Source organism: Onychomys torridus, chromosome 10 (genome assembly GCF_903995425.1).
Source record: "Onychomys torridus chromosome 10, mOncTor1.1, whole genome shotgun sequence".
Classification (NCBI taxonomy): Eukaryota; Metazoa; Chordata; class Mammalia; order Rodentia; family Cricetidae; genus Onychomys; species Onychomys torridus.
Genome location: NC_050452.1, coordinates 30,084,830 through 30,104,699, shown reverse-complemented (window position 1 = coordinate 30,104,699; position 19,870 = coordinate 30,084,830). Strand labels below are relative to the sequence as shown.

Sequence of the window (19,870 nt, the reverse complement as noted above, 5' to 3'; positions counted from 1 at the left end):
TTGATTGCTCCATAGATTCAAAAGCATTTGCTCTTTTTCCTGAGCATCACCTCCAGCCAGTGGGCACAGAAGCCCAGCCATCCTCAGGGCTCTCAAAAGCAGGAATGAGACTCCAGCATCAGAGAAGAATAACACTGTAGCCAGCAGCAACCATGTCCAGTGACTTCACAGATGAACACCGTGAGCAAACACATCCAGGGAAGGCTTGGCTGCTTTCAGCACATTAAATATAGGATCTTAAGCTAAAGGAACAGTCTTGTGATTCACTGTCGTCCCCCAGGGGCTGTTTCAAGCTGGGGTGAGGATTAAAAATAATGCTGCTCATGCCTAGATCAGGCTCCAGAGCTCCTCAGGGAAGGCCTGTGGTCAGGTTGTCTTGATGAAGCAAGAGCTTGGTGGGGGTGGGAGGTGGGGAGGTGGGGAGGCTGGAGGTTCAAGCACGCACGCACACGCGCACGCGTGCACACATACACATACACAGGTATGCATGCACATGGCATGCATGCACACACTCTCATCTGCAATCGGGGTGTGAATACCAAAGGTCTCAATGCATGAACTGGAAACCAAGGCATGCCTACACATCTGTGTTTCCCAGGTGGTTTTTAAGGAGCTTCTGTGTTGCTAAAGCTTTCTCGTTTGCATGGCCCACTGCATTCCTGTCATGGCTTTGCATTGCTGAATGCCTGGCTGAGGTGGTGGGCTCTAAGATCAGCTTCTTTACAGAATCAACATACAGAATCCCAGGCTTGGGTAACTAACTGCTCAGGTTTCCTCAAGCTGGAGTTGCCTGCAGACAAGCCAGTGTCTCATGTCTAGACTACAAGGCTGGTGGCTGGGAACTGGGAACCTAATCTCCCCTAGGGGCTCAGGTAAAGGATTTGAACTCCAACCCTCTGTCTCAGTCTGGCCCTATCAGACACTGATGGTCAATTACATAAAAAGATTTTCAAATGCTGGCCCCTGCCAAGGCCACCTCTGCCTAGACCAGGGGAATTAACCACAAGCCAGGGTGCCAAGTGGAGATGCAGAGGCAGGAGTGGTTAATTAAAGCCTCATAAGCCAGTCTTTGTCCAGGGCTTTGGGAGGTACAGTACCCATGGCCTTCCTCCAAGGCTCTCCAGCATAGTGCTGCAGGGGTCACCTAATGGGGTGCTTTATTCCTTTGGCTGGGCCTCAGTTTCTCCACTTTTAAGACTAGGGTTCTGTTCTTGGTAACAGGTGTCATGTTAACTAACTGGCCCCACCCACCCCTTGGGGAGACATGTGATCTCTGCTTGGATTCTGGAAACCAGAACTTCAATTCCCTTCTTTCCTTCTGAGAGGAGGAGGAGAGACCCAAAGCACAGAGTCTCTCGCCAGCGCTGACACAGCAGGCCTCCCATAAGCTGGCCAGCACCTGCCAGTGTGGGAAGGGGCTGCTTTCCTTGGACATATCTGAGAAAGAGCTATCCATTTGGGAACGTCCCTTCCCTCCCATCGCTAGTGGTGACAGAACAGTCTCCACATTGTACGCAGCCCTTTACAATTTAGAACTGTTTCCACATTCATTGTTCTGGGAGCATTTCATGCCCAACCCCAGAGAAATGAGGAGGCAAAGGGGAGGAAATGGAGGGGAGGAGGTAGAAGGCATAGTGGGAAAGGAGTCTGGCTCGCAGACAAGGAAACCAAGGCTCACGGTGCTGAGCTGACCTGCCCCGGTTACCCAGAAATCCCAAGTCTGACCCTTTAGAGTCCGGCTCCACAGCCCAAGCAATCTTCTCCTTGCCTATCTCTCCCAGGTAGGTTCATGTGGAGAAGATGTGGGGGTCAGAGGGACAGAGACACCCTTGCTGCCAACCATCTCTAGCTCCTACACAATGCAAGGAACCCCATTAGCTGAGGTCAAGGCATTCCATTCTTTCACAGATATTCTCAAAAGATGGATCCTAAAGTCTCCCTAAATTGTGGCTGCTTCCAAGTCACTATATCCAAAGACCAAGCCTGCAACAGTCAGGCATGGGTAAGAAGCCCCTAGTCCCACACCATCTCGGCTGGGGCCCAGTAGCATCAAAAACACAAAATAAAGGTTCTTAATTCTAGTAGACGCACCCCAGCCCCAGGTGCCATGCGTTAGCCTCTCCATATGTCTCTTCTCTTGTGAAGAGAGACCTCCCTGGAGCCTCCTAGTGAGTGTGCATTGAACTTTCAGCCAGCAGGGCCTCCCGGAGCCTGGGGTCAGGACAGCAAAGGGAGCATTCCAAAGCGGGAGGGGGCAACAGGCATGCAGACAAAGCACAGCAGCCAGCAGAGTCCGTCAGACCAACCATACCGTGCTGTTTGTAGATAGGGGGTTTCCTATAGATGTTATCTTTTACACCAGTGTCTGGGAAGAAGGAAAGAGAAGGAGAGAACGTGAGGGGAAGCAGCGGGGAAGCGGCTGCAATGCTCTCCACCCAATGGCTTCTGTCAGCTCCTGGCTCACCCAGCCTGGAATCACCAGAAAGGTTCAAACACAGCAAGTAGGCTGAAGCCCCACACCTCCATCATGCATCCCCTAGTCCAGACACCACCTCAGATGGGGAGGGGACAGGGAGAGAGGTGGACAGGGAAGGTGGCAAGCAAGGACCTTGGGTCACAGGGGGTGCAACTAACTCAGTCCCTTTTCTCCACCTTGACCCAGAACAAAAAAAAAAAAAAAAAAGTTTCTCAGTATTTGTGAAACTTGGGGGAAAAATCCAAAGACATGTCAGTTGTGGGGGGACCTGCAAACCCATTGCATTAGGGTTTTGTATTGTTTCTTTGGGGATAGGATCTTTTTGTTTTGTTTTGTTTTGTTTTAATTTGGTTATTATTTTTTGAGACAGGGTTTCTCTGTGTAACAGTCCTGGCTGTCCTGGAACTCACTCTGTAGTCCAGGCTGGCCTGGAATTCAGAGACACCCCTACCTCTGCCTCCCATGTGCTGGGATTAAAGGTGTGCGCCACCATCTAGCAGAACCTCATTTCCTAGTCCAGGTTGGCCTTGAACTTGTGATCCTCCTGCCTCTACCTTCTCAGTGCTGAAATAACTGGCATACATCACTACACCCTACTGCACGGAGTAACTTTTAAGGAAACTGGGTGTTTGGGGATGCTCTAACAACCCAGGTGTGGCCACAATGGTGCATGAGGAGCTGACAAGCACACAGGGACCTACCTGGGACGTGGAAGTGGCGCGGCGCCTGCTGATAGGTAGAGGAAGGAGGCCTGCTGTCGGAGAGCACCGAGAGACTTGGGGTGCTACGGCCACTTTCGCTGCCTCCAGACGGAAGAGCAGAGGCAGCAGATGAGGGGCAAGAAAGCAAAGCATAGGGTTTCAGGCAAGAAGATCCGGTCTGCAGTCAACCCCCTGTGTCCTGCCTGAAGGAAGCCCGCACCTGAGTCTTCCAGCCTGGGCTCTATGCCTTCTGTCCCAACCTGCAGTGTCCCTGGCTCCAAGCGGGTGGAAGGGATGAAAGGGCAGTGATTGGAGGGCCAAAGGCATTTTAGTGCATGGGCTGTGGGCAGAGCTCAGGGTCCTGGGGTGTGTACACACACTGCAGGCTCAGGTCCCGCCTCCTTGATGTAGCTTGTGCAGGAAGGTCCTGCCTGCTTTGGGATTCTACCAATTAACAGTGGGAACAGGACTAAGGTGTGGGAATCCACCAATTAACGGTGGAACAGGACTAAGGTGTGGGAATGAGTCAAAAAGCAGCCCTCACAAACACTCTGCCCATGTAGGAGACCGGGGATGAACATCCGTCAGCTTCCACAGTCCTAGATACAGGCTGTTTTCTGGCAAGCCGAGTGAGAAGGGTACTCTGCTGCTTCCAAGTTCTACCTTTGCTGGAGCTGTCTTGTGTTCTGTCAAGCAGGCTGAATGATCAAATCACCCTCCAGACACCTGGAGACCTGGGTAGATGCCCCGCCTCCCACCAACAGGACGTGATGGATAGAACACAGTGGTGCTGGACATGTGATGAGGAGCAAGGCTCACAGCAGGACACCCCAAGGCACAACTGTTCCCTTCCGTTAGACGTGGGGGACTCTGCAGGGCAGTAGCCGGTTGCCTGGCAGGGAAGGGGCTCCCTAGGTTGGAGAACTATGCCTTTGAATGGCAAGATCAAGCAGCAGGACCCTAAAGCCAATGGGACAGAAGCCAGGCCTGGATGGACTGGAGACAACAGGAGTGTCACAGACAGGCAGGGAGGGCCTGGCTGGAGGAGGGCCCAACGAGTGGCCACCAAAGGAGACTGAGGATTCCTACTTGGGGTGTCTTCCCCTACCTGAGCATGGTCACTGATTTCACCTGCAAACACTGGCAGAACTTTGGAGAACTAAAAGGTTTTGTTCTAGAACGGTATAGAGCCTGCTGACTGGCTGCATCCACCAAGCTTCTGTTCCTCCTAGTGGTAGCAGGGCCCTCACCCCAGGAAGATGGGAACCACAGGCTCCTTCTATACATGATGCCATGACTCCACACGTCACTTAAGTCATGACAGCATAGCAGATTTGAAAACATAACTACGCAATCCACCCTGGATTGTCCCTGAAGACTGTCCCTACTGGCTGCCATCTCTGTGCTGAGCCTCTGTGGCTTGGTCTTGTTGAGCCTAGGGCCTCACATGACCAGCCCTTTCTTTCTTCTATCTAGACTTCACAGTCCTTTCTGTTACCCTCACCCAGCTGGCTGAGGATTCTAAAATGGTTCAACATTCCTATCCTCTCCAGAGCTTGGCCTACAGTGTGATGTTCCCTGGAATGATAAATGAGATTCCTAAACATGTGTGCACTCACTGAAAGAGGGGGCTACAGTTTTCTCAGTTGTTCGGAGGGGCCGAGACTAAGGATGCTGAGGCACAGTGTGGTAGCCTTGATAATCCACAAGGACATGTCACTTTTACTAACGGAGCCTTCAACATCGGCCACCTTGGTCCCTGCCTGGGACACTACCACCAAGTCTTCCCTGCCCCCTGCCTGACCTGCAAGGCCCTTCCCAGGCTCCATACTCTCTAGAACTTCCTGGGTTCAGACTCAGCAATTTGCCTGGCTGACAAAACCCTCCGGAGGCCAAGGCCACCATGGGCCGTTTCCTTTTCTGCAAGCATGCCTTCCTGTCTTGTGTGGCTGAGAAAACATCCTGCTGATCTCAACCCCACAGACCTGCCTGGAGCTTTGCTGTGTGCTTTTGCGGTACGCCCATGTCAGTGCCGCACAGTGGGCACCATCTCTGTCTCCTCCTGAGGAGGGCAAGGGACTAGGCTATGTGAGCTGGGCACACTGACTGCTTGGAAGCCAACTTTCCAACTGGGCCTCTGTGTTAAAGTCCCTAGGCTCCTGATGTCACCAAGGAGATGGAGGCTTCTTTGTCCAGTCTCATGGCTCTTTTTGAAGGCTTCATATCCAGGGTGTTTCTGACGCCTTCCAGGGAAGGGCCCTGTACAGGATTGGGCAGCCCAGGATCTGGTGTGGCCCATGACTTCCTTCAGTTGAAGTCAATGTTTTGCTTTGGAGTGGTTTTAGATGGTTCCAGAAGGCACCACTCTCCTCACCTCGGGACCACTTCTGACTCCTGACATCCCTCCGGACCTGGAGCCACTGTGTCATGCTAACTAGACTTTGAATTTCACCCACTTTTATTTGAGGTCTTTTCTGTCTCAGGACCCACCCATGACTTCACACTATCCCCACAGTCACATCTTGACATCTCCCAGCTGTGACCAGCATCCCTTGTCACAGATCCTGACAGTTCGTAGAACACTGGAGGGGGGAGGGGTGCTATAGAATGTCCCTCGCCTGGGACTGTGAGAAACAGGGGTTATGGATTGAGGAAGAAAGCACAGAGGTGGCATGCCATTCCTGTCTCATCTCCCCCAGGGCACTTGCTGTCCATAGAACCTGGAGTTGGTGCTACGGCCTTGCCTGGAGGTGGTGCAGCTCAAGATCTTAGTCTGCACTTGGCTATGCAGTGGAGGGAGTCCAGCCTACCTCTGTGACCCACTACCTCCACAAATCTGTGCAGATATCATTCCCTCATGTTATTATTCAGCTGGTTTTTTCAGTATAGATTTGTGGACATTGTGTCATCCATGAGTTCAATGACTCATCATTTATTTTCTTGTTCCAACTGTGGTTGCTATAGGTACAGCTGACTCTGGCCTTGAAGATGTTATAGTTGGCAATGGCCAAGATGCTGCCATTGCCTCTGGCTGAACTTCCCCAAAGTCACATCAGATCAAGTCTGGTCCACAACCACATGTCAGGGCCCTTTGAGGACCATAGCCAAGGTACATGTAGTTTTTACCTGGAGCCTCCTCTGAGGCATGGACCATAGATTCTGAGGTTGAAGGACCAGGGCTTAGGGACCTGTTTTAGAGCTGAGGGAGGGGACCTTTGGCTAGATGAGAACCACCTACTGGGCACAGTGCATGCTGGGATTTTGACCTGAGGTTCTGTCTCCCTTCTTTCTCATGCCATTAATGCTGTGGAAGTCCCTCCAGTCAGTTCCCAGAAAAGTGGCTTCACCAGCATAGTGTCCCCTTGTCAATCTCCTTCTCCTGTCCTTACAGCCTGTCCCTTGTCAAGTAAGAGTTGGGTTTAAACTTCATACCACCCCAACCTAGGTCTGAAGTTTACACTAATGTGCCAACAAATTTCACTAGCCCTTTACCTGACTGTAGGTCTTGGGGCAGTGAGGCCCTAGGCACTGAGACACAGTAGAAGGGTATGATGTCTGCGCTGAGTGGCAGGTGGAAAAAGGGAAGGAATGAGGGTCCTCTCCACTATATATCTAGGTCAGGAGAGTGCTGACATGTCTACCTTGGGGGCCCTCACCCAGCATCAGATAGTGGGGTGTCTTTACTGTGTCCCAAATACTGCAAAGCACCCATGGGGGAAAAAAGGAATTTTCCAGAGACTGGGGAGATGGCATGGCTGTGGCTGTGTCCTGTGGACAGGGGTAATCTGGGTGCCCAGAGGCTAGGAACAGGATGGTCTTCACGAGGATCTCAGGGTCTGTACCTCCTCATCTACCTCCTCAAGGTATGTGCTGGAAAGACACTGGAGAGCCCAAGGTCACAGCCTCCCATGGAAGTCAATTGGAGGGTAGAATTGTGGGTCCCTGCTCCACCCCATTAAGAAGAGGAGCAGCAACAGCCAATGTCTATAATGTGCCCTTGTCTTTGGTCACAGGCTGACCAGGGACCCAGAGGTATAACAGACCCACCAATGGCAGGGCCCCACAGATGGGAGGAAAACCATTCCTAGGGCCATTGAGCAAAGGGAAGAAAGACATCAGACTATACAACCTGTCTGACTCCCCAGAGCAGTCAGGTTCCCTCCAGGTTCCAGGAGCACCCCTCACTCTGAGAGGACATATAACACACATGTGTTAAGACCCCAGAAGCCACTCTGCTGCTCTGGGGGTGTGCCATTTGGGGCTGTACATCTTCACTGGAAACGCCATCCCTGCTAGAGACAGGGATGTGTGGAGAGCCCATGAAGGGTCAAGGAAGACACGATAGTGCCCAGGGCTCTTCTCAGTGGACCAAGAGAGAGCCAGGGGTGAGAAGATGAAGGAGAGTGGGTCATTTACTGACTGCTAGTGATGGGAGCTGTCAGCTGTGCCTGCACCCTTTGGGAAGGAGCTTTCCGTGGGCACCCATTGTACGGCTGTAAGAGATAGGAAACTTAATATATCACCCAGGGACTCTGGAGGAAATCATTGCTATGTTTTCTAATTCCCTAGATGTCATTTGCTGGTGTCTTTATCAGCTGGGCTGTGTAACAGAACTCACAGCTCAGGGCCTATGTCAATTTTAGCCTTTCATTTCATCACCCTTCCAGAATCATGAGCAAAGCCCAGGAGTGAGTTTTGGGTGTTGGTGTTGGTGGTGTTTTGTTTTATTTTTGTGGTATTTCCTCCTGGCTCGTTGATGGTCCCCCCCACTGATCTCAAATGTGTGGGCATTGCCCAGGGCCTCCTCTTCACCTTGGAAGACCACCAGTCCCAATGGATGAAGAGTCCCACCTTGTGACCTCACTCAACCTCTAGCAACACCTTTACTTTGTTTCTTCAAACACTGCGATACGGAGGTTTGGCCATCAATATATGAACTTGGGGTATACACAACCCAGTTCTTAGAATGGAGGAACTCACAAGGGTGTCCACCCCCACCGCCCCCCCCCCATGGAATTCATGAGTATGCATCTACATGGGTCATGGCTGATTCTGCATCCTGGAAAGAGCCAGTGGTTGGAGCCACGTGGGTTGAGTCCTGGCCCAGGCACTAGGGGTCTGAGGCTGTGGACATCACCACCTTTCCACACCTCAGTTCCTGCTCAAGGCTGACACTGACAGCACCCCACCCCACAGGGTTGATGGGGAAATGTGCATGACCACTCCAGTGAGGCCCTAGGTACAGAACAAGGTGTTCACTGACGTGCTCCCTCCGGCTGCACTTTTAGTGACAAAGCACCCTGCTCTCCTTCCAGGAACATGGACACACTGACAAAATACAGCCAGACACACACAACACAGGAAGAACACAGGCATGAGACACAGGGCTCTGGAAGCCATGCTGAGACATGGGACGAGCACCCCCCGCTGTGCGCTGCACGCCTTACCTCGGAAGTAGGGGATGTAATGATGTCTGAACACGGATGTAGGGCTTGGGTGTTGGGACAGGGACAGACAGCTACTGGTACCAACACTCACAGTACCAGCTGCGGGCAACAGAGAGCAGTCAGTAACCCTGGGCTCCTCCACCCCAGAGCCACCAACTTGTCCTAGTCCCCACTTGGCCAAGGACATTGTCCCTCTGCTCTCCTGAGGCACCTGAAGAGGGTCACCCAGCAGGCCGTGGGCCATTCTCCTCCAGGTGGGGTCAGGAGATGCTGCTGCTGGGACACAGGGTGGCAGCCAGGGCTTGGGACACAGCCTCTGGTCCTGCCTGTGGCTCACTTTGGGGTGTCCTTGAGATCAAGGACGGTGGGAGGGCAGCTTCCAGAGGTCAGGGAGTGGTCTGTCACCAGCATCCTCATGGCACTTGACAGTCCAGATAGAAAGCTTGCCCCTGTAGGCTTCACCCCTGACCAAGCAGTCAGTAGTCAAGGCCCTCTTGGTGATGCGAAGTCAGAGGTCAAGTCACAAGGGGCCTTAGGGGAAGGGCTCAAGAAAGTCACTTCTATCCACACACCTACCCATCTGTTCATTTTCTCACTCACTCACTCACTCACATATCTCCATTCATTTACTCAATCATTCACTCATTCATTCATTCACTCAATTCACTCACTTATGCATACACTAACCATTCATTTACTTACTCATTCACTCATTCTCTCATTTACTCACTGACTAACTCATTAGCTCATTCATTAACTCACTCATTCCCTCACTAATTCACTGGTTCACCCACTCATTCCCCCACTCAGTTGCACATCCACTAGCCCACTCATTCAGATACTCACTCATTCATTCATTCATTCATTCACTCACTCACTTGCTCACTCACTCACTCATTCATTGGCTCATTCGCATTCCCTTACTCATTCACTTACTCCTCCACTAGCCCACTCACTCACTTCCTCTCTCCTGTACACACTCACTCACCCTCTTTCTTCACACTTGCTGAGCAGGATGGACCAGGCGTATTGCAAGGAATCAATGAAAATGATTACAAACAATTAAGTTGATTTTTCCATAAAGTTTTCAAAATTAAGAGCTATGGTCCACAGGTGTGGAAATGGGTCATGCACAGCTGGAAGGGAAGAAGCAGGCTGGAAAAATCCTTCCAAAAGGCATCGCTTTTGTGCATGGTCCCTGTGGCTTTCACATGCCAGCTCAAAGCTGAGGAAGACAATGCAAACTGGGGTGGGGTGGGGGTGGGGAGAACGAGGCACAGGATCGGAGGCCCTGCACAGGGTTCTCTCCCAGCTTGGAAGGACTTAGGGGCCTTTTGCCAACTTCTTTATTAGGATGGCTGTCTCTAGGGTTACTGAGTGATATGCAGAGCATTAGACATTCTGACTGGGTGGTGTCGTAGCCACTGACTTTGACTCCTCAGCTCAAGTCCTCAAACTTCTGTGGGCTCACAAGAGGCTGTGGCTTGGTGTCCTGCCTCATGTGCTATTCCACATCCTGACAGCTCTATGACTACCCCCAGAAGCCCACTCTGGTTGTTCTGTGTGGACCTCAGCGCTGTATGCTTCTCAGGATGTGCACTGTGGATGCAGACAGTTCCTCCAGCCCCAAGGTGACCAGCTGCCTCACAGCTACCTGCCCCTAGGCATGAGGCAGTCCTATTCATTATGACTAAGTGACTGTCCATTGACCACCCACTGGCATTTCCCCCACCCCCAACTTTGCCACTTTTCTCAATGAGCAAAGAAGCTACTTTATACTTTATACTTTATCGGCAAACTCATTGAGAAGTACAGCCTCATTGGAGTCAAGGGGAGCAGAGTAGGGGATGAATACCTGGGCGACTGTAGTGCTGGGGTGACCGTGATGTTGGGGTGTAGTGCCCGAGGCTGACGGAACCAGCAGAGCTGGGGCTGGAGGTCCGGCACTGCTTGTAGGACCGATCATCCTGATCCCCCTGGGTGGGAAGACAGTGTGGGAGCACCCGGGTCAGGAGAACACTTGCTCACCCTTCACCTACCCCACTGTATTTGCCCTCTAGATCCCAAGGGCAGAAACAACACAGTCCTAAAATAGGGTCTCAGAGCACAAACAGAGCACATCTGGACAGCGAGGTAGGTCTGAGCCATAACAAGCCCCTTGGCCTGGCCATGGACCCACTGAATATCCACCCTTCCTGTCCATCTGACCCTCTGGGATGGGTGAAAGGACCCTACCTGCATTCTCCCTCTTAACCCTTCCCAGCCCTCTAGACTCCTGGATCGGTTTGAAAACACTGAATGCTCCTCACACCACTTGGGAGGCGTGAGATGCTCTAGGGCACCTTCTGAGGTATGGAGGTGCCCTCTGGGGCTCAGGAGCCAGCCAACAAGACCCACAAGCGCTGATGACACAGCCCCTATCTTAGCAGGAAGAGGACCTTCTGAGAGCAGCCAGAGCAGGAGACAGAAGCATGAGATGGCATGACACCGTGCTTCAAGAATCAGACTGCCCATCCCTCGGCAATGAAGCCTGGTGGCCTGGGTCATGCCAGCCCTCCTGGCCTCATCTCAACTCCAAGGTCCCCACAGTGCCCAAGGCATGGTTTCTAAGAAGACAGGCTAAGGAAGTAGTGGAGGGACAGGCAGGGGCTCTTGCCATAGATCCTGCTTCTAAAGCTGCAAAAAGTGAAAAGCATTCCTCAATCTGACGAGGAGATCCTCACTCTTGGGACCAGCTCTGTGGGCTGGAATGGGACACTCCCCAAGGATGGGGAGGGCAGGAAGCAAATGGTCCCAGTTACTTGACATCTGGGCCCCAGTTTCTCCATTGGTAAAATGGAGAACTCCTGGAAGCTACCTCTGGGTGATATTCTGGGGTAAAGGAATTGGGTATAAGAAGAATGCACTCAAAAGTGTGTTGTGCCTCTCTGCCCTCCTCAGCCCTGGGCTGGGCCACACAGACTAGTGTCTGAGAGGCCACAATCTATAGAGCTTATTTGATAGCTCAGCCCTCAGAGAGTGCTCCACCTCAAGGTCCCAGAACTTCCTGTATATCTAATAGGGGACAAGAAGTGGACCTCAGCTCACCCAAGGAGGTCATGACCCAGGCCAGGAGCTGCTGGGCAACACCATATCCCCAGTGTTGGTGAAGACCTGTCTGCACACACATGAGGGGAACATGCAGATGAGATGCGGTTATAAAAACAACCAGCAGGAGGGGGGCACCCCAGTGATGTGGCTAGGGCCCTGGGGCCCTCAGGGTGCCATGCTGGTCATCTCTATAACCCTGCAGGTGGTAGCACCATGAGCACACAGGGCACAGGCATAGCTGGTGGTTACCTCAGTCGGCGTTGGTGAGAGCAACTGAGGCGACTGTGGACACAACAGAGCCGTCTGTTAGTGCGCTGTGCCAGGGGTTGCTTTGGGCTAAGAGGGCTGTTTGGTAGCCACAGGACACACAGGACCCACATTCAGTGACCTGAGACTCTAGCTGAGAAAGAGCCCCACCACAAGAGACGGCTCGGTGCTGCTCAGCCCAGTGCCTTCCTCCACTCAGCCCACGTGATCCCAACCTTACTCTCCACAGAGACCACAAGTTCACAAACAAAGCTGTTGGTGGTTCAGGGACCAATGTGGCAACACCCACTGGACTCATCCCTTTCATTTTTTCTGGAGAGGACAGATGGGGTGGGAGACAGCAGAAGAGGGGTGGCTGTGGTGATAGTTTATCTGTGTCTCCCAATAAAGTTTATCTGAGGATCAGAGGAAAAAGCCAGCCACTGTAGTAAACATAGAAGTCAGGCAATGGTAGCTCACACCTTTAATACTGTCATGCGGGAGGCAGGGATCTGTCTGGATCTCTGTGAGTTCAAGGCCACACTGGGAACAGAGCCAGGCGTGGTGGCACAAGCCTTAAATTTCAACACTAGTTAACCGTAAAGGTCTGTAGGTCTGTAGAGACAAACAGGAAGTGACAGAGCTGGACAGGAAGAGGAAGTGATGTAGCTGGGCGGAGAGGAAATGAAATGAGTTAGCAGAACAGAAAGGAATATAGGTATGGGTATACAGGAAGTAGGTCTCTTTGGAAGCAGAAGGTCAGTGAGGTGAGGTTAGCTTGTGGCTTGTCTTGTTCCTCTGATTTCTCAGCTTTAACCCCAATTTCTGGCTCTTTGTTTTGTTTTGTTTAGAAATTCGTCTACATGTGGCTAGGGCCATGGGCTGGGAGAGAGTAGGGAGACAGAGGTTCAGAGAGGCGGCTCCAGTCCTTATGTTTCTAACCAATGGCTCCTCTCCAGAAGAATGGCTCTTACACCTCCCTTCAGGCACCCAAAGAACAGGATCCAAAACCAGTTTATCTAGCTGAGCCTCACTTGGCTTTTTTCGGTACAACTGGGAGAAATTCCCCAGAGACAGAAATGAGAATTCTGCTCATGAGAATGGTCTGGAGGGATGAGGTGGTGAGGCCGTAATGAAGCCACTGGATAGTCCGTGTGTAATGTATCCAACAAGAGCCCTGACTGAGGTTTTCTAAGTTATGTTGCCTCACCACGCACCATCCTGGGCCTCAGGAGGAAGTGACATTTTAGTGGAAACACCCCTTCCTTCCCCAGGATAGCCTGGGACTGACCTCTGCCGAGGCAGGTCTCACGGTCAGTATAATCAGAAGGGACAAGCTTGTGGCTGAGCAGATACTGGAGAAGGTGACTCTTGAGTCACATACACACTCTCCCATGCTGTCCCACTGCCCTCTGAGGGACAGACTCTTAAGTCAGGACTATCTGTGGGTCACAATGATCCTGCTATATAGTCTCAGATGCTGAAAGCAACTCCAGAGATTTACAGACCGTGTCCACACACATGAGTGGCAACATTATGTGACCCTGTATAGGACAAGGTTGTCAACAGTTTGTGGTCCTTTATATCACTGCTGCCCACTGCAGCCCTTCCCACCATGGCTTCCTGAATTCAGTGCAGGAATGCCAATGCTCCATTCCGGAAGATCCCCAGTGGCATCCTGAGACTGAGTACACTGGGATTTGAACCCAGTTCTGAGGCCTGAGTTCCACGTCCCTGAGGATCAGCCAAAGGAAAGTCAGTGAATGATCTGTAGGGGAGAAAAGCTTTGGATCTCGAGGGTACAGTCAAGTTGCTTGGTCTCTGACCCTCTTCAGTTGTCTGCTGCCCAAAGGTTAGATGTGGGATGGTGAAGCCCACACCCAGCTCAGGCACATGGTGGGCAGTGCAGTAGCCACAAGGCTGGTGACACCCCTCCTCAGGCATGCACACCAGGAGGGCCACCTGCTGGTCCTTTTGCCCTTTGCTTTTCTCAGTCCATGAGTGGCCCTCAGAGCCTGCAGGCTTGTGACCTATGCAGGGCCAAGCTGGGCAACTCAACACTACTAAGTATGTACAATACCCCAGGTCTTGGCCCTCACTTCCCATGAGGCCTTACTGAAAGGGGCACATGGGAATAGCCATTTTTTTTGCCCCAGGTGAGCATCTGTTCTGAGCTCCACACACAGTCAAAGCCACACTAAGACCTCCTGACAGAAGGAAAATGAGACTCAATAGGAATGCTGCAACACTCAATGAAAACAGGCAGTCTGAATAAGAAATCACCACTAGATGCTGCCTACTTTCAGACATCACCACTGGATGCTGCCTACTTTCAGACATCACCAATAGATGCTGCCTACTTTCAGACATCACCAATAGATGCTGTCTACTTTCAGGAACACTGAGAATTATGACCCATACTGTTCAACCAGCCTAGGGATGGGCTCAAGGAACCCATACAAGAGGAGCTGGCCTAGGAATATGGGCTCAAGGGAAAACGACACACTTCATGTGTCATGAAAATGCTCAGTAGCCAGGAAAACACAGATATTTTCAGAGTGTTTCCTTTTCCCCAACTCTGATCTCCTCCAATCCACTCTTGGACTCACTTCCCTGAGGGGGCATGGTTGAGTGGGAATAAGATGGACATGTTATCTGGGGGCGAAGAAGCTGAGGGTGGTGGCAATGACTAACTGTGTCCACAAGAGTCAGCAGTTGGGGAAGCATGCAACGCACGGTGGAGATCCATACCTCGCCATAGCTCTGTCGGTCCCCCATGGCCGAGTGGCTGATGTAGGGTGAGTAGGAGATCATGTCGGGGCGGTCAATGTTATAGATCGCTTTGCTTTTGGGAAGAGCAGCCAAGTCCCTGTAGTCCAGGATCTCATCGCCAAGCTTCGCCTGATGGAGGAGAGAGCAGAGGACGGGACACTGATGCCACATGCCAGGCCAGAGCCACTCCACAGACAGCCATGACAACAGCTTACAGGGATCCAGCAGGGTCTGAGCACACCCAGCCCCCAGCAAAGGTGGCACAAGGATGAAAGGCCAAAGACCTGATCACAGGGATAGCCCTGAGGTCAGACACCGAGGTAGTTGGCTGTGCCCATAATGTATTGATGCAGGGCCTGACAATGAGACTCAGGCTATGACCTAAGACCACACATGGTTACAGGTATATAGCATGAACATACATCACAGATATACATGCACACCACCCACTACTCACATCAATACACACACAGGCATGCCTGCACACACAGAGAGTATGCCTTTCTGAGCTGATGAGGGGGATGTACCAACAACTACACCCACTCCCACGTGATAATACACACCTGCTGATTCACAACACATCCCCATATATTGGCATACCTACTTGCACACCAAGACCAGCTCCTACAAACTTGCACATACACACACACACACACACACACACACACACACACACACACACACACACATGCATAACTCCATCCTCACCAAAAGAACACATACAAACACATCTGCATTCATTCTCATTCTCCCTGGCGCCCCTCACCCCTCACCCCTCACCCCCCGCCCCGTCTTCTTGGTAGTTTTGAGCAAGTACAGAACAGCAGCAAGATGCCTGTTCAGCATTTGACAGGGTGCTGGGACATGGCCCACATGCACTCACTGACTGTGAGATGCTGTGAGGCACCATGCTGGCTCAGGTGAGGTCCACCTGGCTGCTGTTGCTCCTGCTCATTCTTCCCAGCCTTTTTAGGCAGTGTCCCACTCTGCCCATGCTCACTCTGTAGTCCCATGTATCTGCTCTGGCTCTAGAAGCACCTGCTCCAGTTCTTTCCAGGCCCCAGCCCAGCTCGGGGATGGTCCCTCACTTCTCAGGTCTAATTTCTGCATCAGCCTTTCCCAGGACTCCTCGGCCACAGCAGATCCTGAGCTACCTCAATCACAGAAAGTCACAGCTCCCTGTGATGGGGACACTCACAGTGTGCCCATTTACAGGAGATTCTAAAGCTCAGGAGGTTGGGCAGTTTGCCCAGAGTCACTCACTCACTGAGGAAGGCATGGCTTGATTCTAGAACCCTCCCCCATTGGTACTCCCTTCTGTAGGCCCCGCCCCCCAGCGAATCTCTCAAGCTGCAGCTACATCAAGTGGCTCTCTGGATTTCACCTCTAGGCATCTCCCACCTCAGGCCACCCACATCTTTGCTTATTGTCTTTCTAGAACCTATCAGGCCCTCCAGAGCCCAGCAGCCCTCACTCATCTCCTCTAGGACACCTTCCTGACTACTAGACTCACCCCAGGCCTCCCTGGGGCCGTTTGACAGATAGATGTGCACTAAGATTGAAGGTCTCTGGCTGTTCCTTCTGGAGCCCAGGGCAGGCCTCAGAATATCTGAGGTCAAATCTTAAGCCAGGGTTTATGGTCACCGTGAACCATCCCAATGGGGTTTTCTAGCTGTCTGGACGAATGGAGCTCAGGGGATCTTTCTCTGAGCATCAGTTGATCTTGGTCTTCTCTGCCCCCATCCCACACTTCCTGCCGCTCGGCCCCTGTAGCCTCTGTAGTTCCCATCCTTCATCTGAGGGCTTTGCACATGTTATTCCCACTCATGCAGGTCTCTCTTCCTTCCAGGTCAGATTCTCTCTTGGTCTGACCTTCTGTGGACTGTATGTCCTCTCCCACATCCCTGGGCCAGGACTAGAGTTGTCCAGGACCCACTGGCTTTGCCACCCTCTGTCTAATGCCGAGCAACCAGGCATCAGCACAGACTGGGTGGGCACCCTGGCCTCTGCCTCCTACTGTAGCTCTGAGCCATCAACTGCTTCATGCACCACTGGAGTGTCACGAGCCTCTCACTAAATGCTCTGCAGAGGGTCCTGCAGGCTGCAGGGAGGCATCTCAGAGACCTGCATCTCCAGGTCACCAGGAACAATGTGTCCTTCCCAACCCACTTGTACCCCTGGCTATCTCCACCCAGCCCACAGAGCTTGAGTAGGAGGCCACCTGGCCCTGGGTGGTTCACTCTTTCCTCAGACTCCTGTACAACCTGGGTGCCAAGAGCCTAGCAGCTGCCTGCTGCAAACAGTGGTTGCCAAACCATACTTTGTGGAGTTACTTTCTCTGTGCAAAGAAAGGCCTTGGATGGTTGCCCTGACAATGGGTTAAGCTTTCTAATTGGTGAAGGTTATTGGTGTGTGTGTGTGTGTGTGTAAGTGGTTTCCCTTTTTGCTTTCTTCTCCACGCTCCATGAAGCAAATTAAAGATGACCATGTAGGACCCTGCAAATGTACATGCTCCAGCCCAGGGTAATACACAGTGACTGTTCTTTCACCTCATGCCCATGAATGCCACCAGAAGGAGGCGCCAAAACACTGTGCACTGTGGGTTCCCATTGCTGAACAGTAAGTGGCACTTACCGTGAGAAAAGCAACCACAGAGCTCAGTCCCCAGAGCCCCGGCTGCAGAGGGGAAATGAGGGGGATCTTGTTCCCTTCCTGATGGCCACTGTTATTTTGTGTAAACAACAGGCAGGGGCTGGAGTATGGCTCAGTCAGTAGGGGGGTAAGGGGCTTGCCTGGCATATACAAAGCCCTGGATTCTATCCCTGGCAACTGCCTATGCCAGCCACAGTGACACTCGAATCCCAGGGCTCAAGACACGGAGGCAGGAAGAGCACAAGGTCAAGATTGTGTTTGGCTAAACAAGGAGTTGGAGGTGACCGTGAGCTGCATGGAGCCCTGTCTCAAGAAAGGAAAGAAGTGGGGAACAGAAAGGAAGAACAAGGCAGCTAAATGGATGATTCTAAGGCAGTTAAATGGATCATTCAAAACTGCTGCTGTTTGCTACTTGCCTCTGATACTAGACGAATGAGCAGGACACACACATACTCGGTGAGGACACAGAGAGAAGATGCCATTTACAAACCAAGGAAAGAGGCCTCAGGAGGAACAAGCCCTGCCCTGACTGGGCTTTGGCTTCTAGGCTCCAGAGCTGGGAGACCAGAAGTCTCTCTATCCAGTCCCCAGGCCCTGATCTTGCATGAGAGTTGGCATGCTCTCGGTCCTTTCTCTGGGCCCAGAGCTGTGCTGGGAACCTCACATGCCAAACCTCAGGAGCCCTAGACAGTGGGGTTGGATTCAGCCAGCTCATGGATGAGCTTCCAGAGGCCAACAAGGGAAAACATCTTGCCTAGGGTGCACAGCCAGACTCCAGACCTCACAGGCACAGGCTGAGACTCAGCACCAGTGTCCTCCGAGGGCTATAGCACTTTCTCCCTCCACACTGTACTCACAGTGACCCTAGGAAAGATGCTTGTTATTCCTGCCCATCAGAGTGGCCCCCTGACAACCATTATGGGAGAGTGTAGGCTGAAAAGACAGGTGGAGGAGAGAGACCCTCATCTCCCTACCATGCAGCCAAAGATCCAAGGCCTGGCCAGTGTAGGGGGAGGGTAACACACGTGACTTGCCCCTGTCACCTGCCTCCCTACCCCACCCCACCCAGTCCTGGGGCTTCTCTCACCATTAAGCTGCCCTTCACCCTGTGCCTCAGGACTCTTAATGACAAACCTTGTCACTCACACATAGTACTGTGACACCAATTCCCTCCTGTCTGTAGCCTACCCTCAAAGGCAACTGTTCTAAAAACTTCCTAAAATGGATCCAATCTTTTTTATATATGCATGGGTGCTTTTGTGTATACACACACACACACACACACACACACACACACACACACACACACACACTTATGCATCCCCAGAACACTTCTCTTGGGGAGCTGGGCAGGAGCCCACTTCTGTGCACAGTGGCCTACAGGCCCCCAACATTCTTCCTTCAGGTGGCCTTGGCTCACACTAAATACAGACCAGTCATTCCCCTTCTGTAATATTATGACCACAGCTATGCACTATAGTCTCTCTCTTATCAACAACCAGCTGGGGACAAATTTCTCTGGGCTTTGCCAGGCCACACAGATGTGTCCGGGCCTCGGGTTTTGAGTCACTCTCCAACTCTGTACCCATTTCTTCCCCAAGGCAGTGCTGAGTGCCCAGCCTCACCCTTAGAGCCCCCAGTGACCATCCTCAACAGACTGCAATCCCCACAGCCCTGGCCCGGTGATGACCCCACCACCACCCCACAGCACGCTCCATGGACCCCACTTACATAGATCACACGGCTTGGGGATCCCGACGTGCTGGATGCAGGCACAGAGACAATGCTCTCCGAGGAAGTCCTGGTTTCCTAGAACAGAATCGCACAGGTTGACCTGGAGTGGCGCTGTTGGGAACCTTCTGGAGGCATCTCCAGGATGTGGGCAGGAATGCCAGTGAGCTCAGCAGGTAGAATTTTAACCCTTTTGTGGGCTGAGAGAAGTCTCAGAACAAACACACAGGCTTGGGTAAACAACCCAAGGCTACAATAAACACAGCAGGCCACAAATAAAGGGAGGTAAGGTGTCCACAACCTGACAGCTCACTGAAAGCTCAGAATGCCCCAGGGGATGCTGGGATGAGGTGATGTGTCTCTGAGGATGAAGGTAGGTGGGCATGTCTAGCAACCCCTTGATCTGCATGGCTCACGGAACCTCTGCTACTCATTGATACTTAGCCCCTCTCCTCAGATGAGCTTTGGTCCTCCAGCCTCTCCCTGCAGCCACACCCCCCACTCTGCTGACCTGGCCCTCAGGCCCTTCTCAGCTACTCCTTCCTCTCTTACCTAGGCTCAGCTCTGCCAGGACCAGGTGATGTGTGATGTCACTGCACATCCAGCTTCCTCCCAGTCTCTGCTGTTGACGGTGCCCAGGCCCCCTCCCAGCCCTCCTGTGTGTGTGTCTCTGCATGGCGAGCTCTCCTTCCCCTCCCTCATACAGACCTCCTGCACCCCTGACACCTGGCTTTCATTCTCACAGGCAAGGCCCA

General features: G+C 52.3%; 1 protein-coding gene across 20 annotated transcripts in view; it reads right to left on the bottom strand.

Annotated features, from left to right (window-relative positions):
• The window catches only part of Ablim2 (actin binding LIM protein family member 2), a 130,526-nt gene that overhangs the window by 33,521 nt on the left and 77,135 nt on the right, over positions 1-19,870 (bottom strand). For 7 of the 20 annotated variants that reach the window (XM_036200469.1, XM_036200473.1, XM_036200474.1 and 4 more), the window contains 7 exons: positions 19,116-19,193; positions 14,712-14,861; positions 11,964-11,996; positions 10,480-10,600; positions 8,625-8,723; positions 3,178-3,279; positions 2,312-2,365 (listed from right to left, as the gene is read on the bottom strand). In XM_036200469.1, coding sequence (XP_036056362.1) covers positions 2,312-2,365; positions 3,178-3,279; positions 8,625-8,723; positions 10,480-10,600; positions 11,964-11,996; positions 14,712-14,861; positions 19,116-19,193 — 637 coding nt within the window. The remainder of the gene's footprint in view (positions 1-2,311; positions 2,366-3,177; positions 3,280-8,624; positions 8,724-10,479; positions 10,601-11,963; positions 11,997-14,711; positions 14,862-19,115; positions 19,194-19,870) is intronic. The other 13 variants (XM_036200470.1, XM_036200475.1, XM_036200478.1 and 10 more) reach the window with 7 other exon arrangements.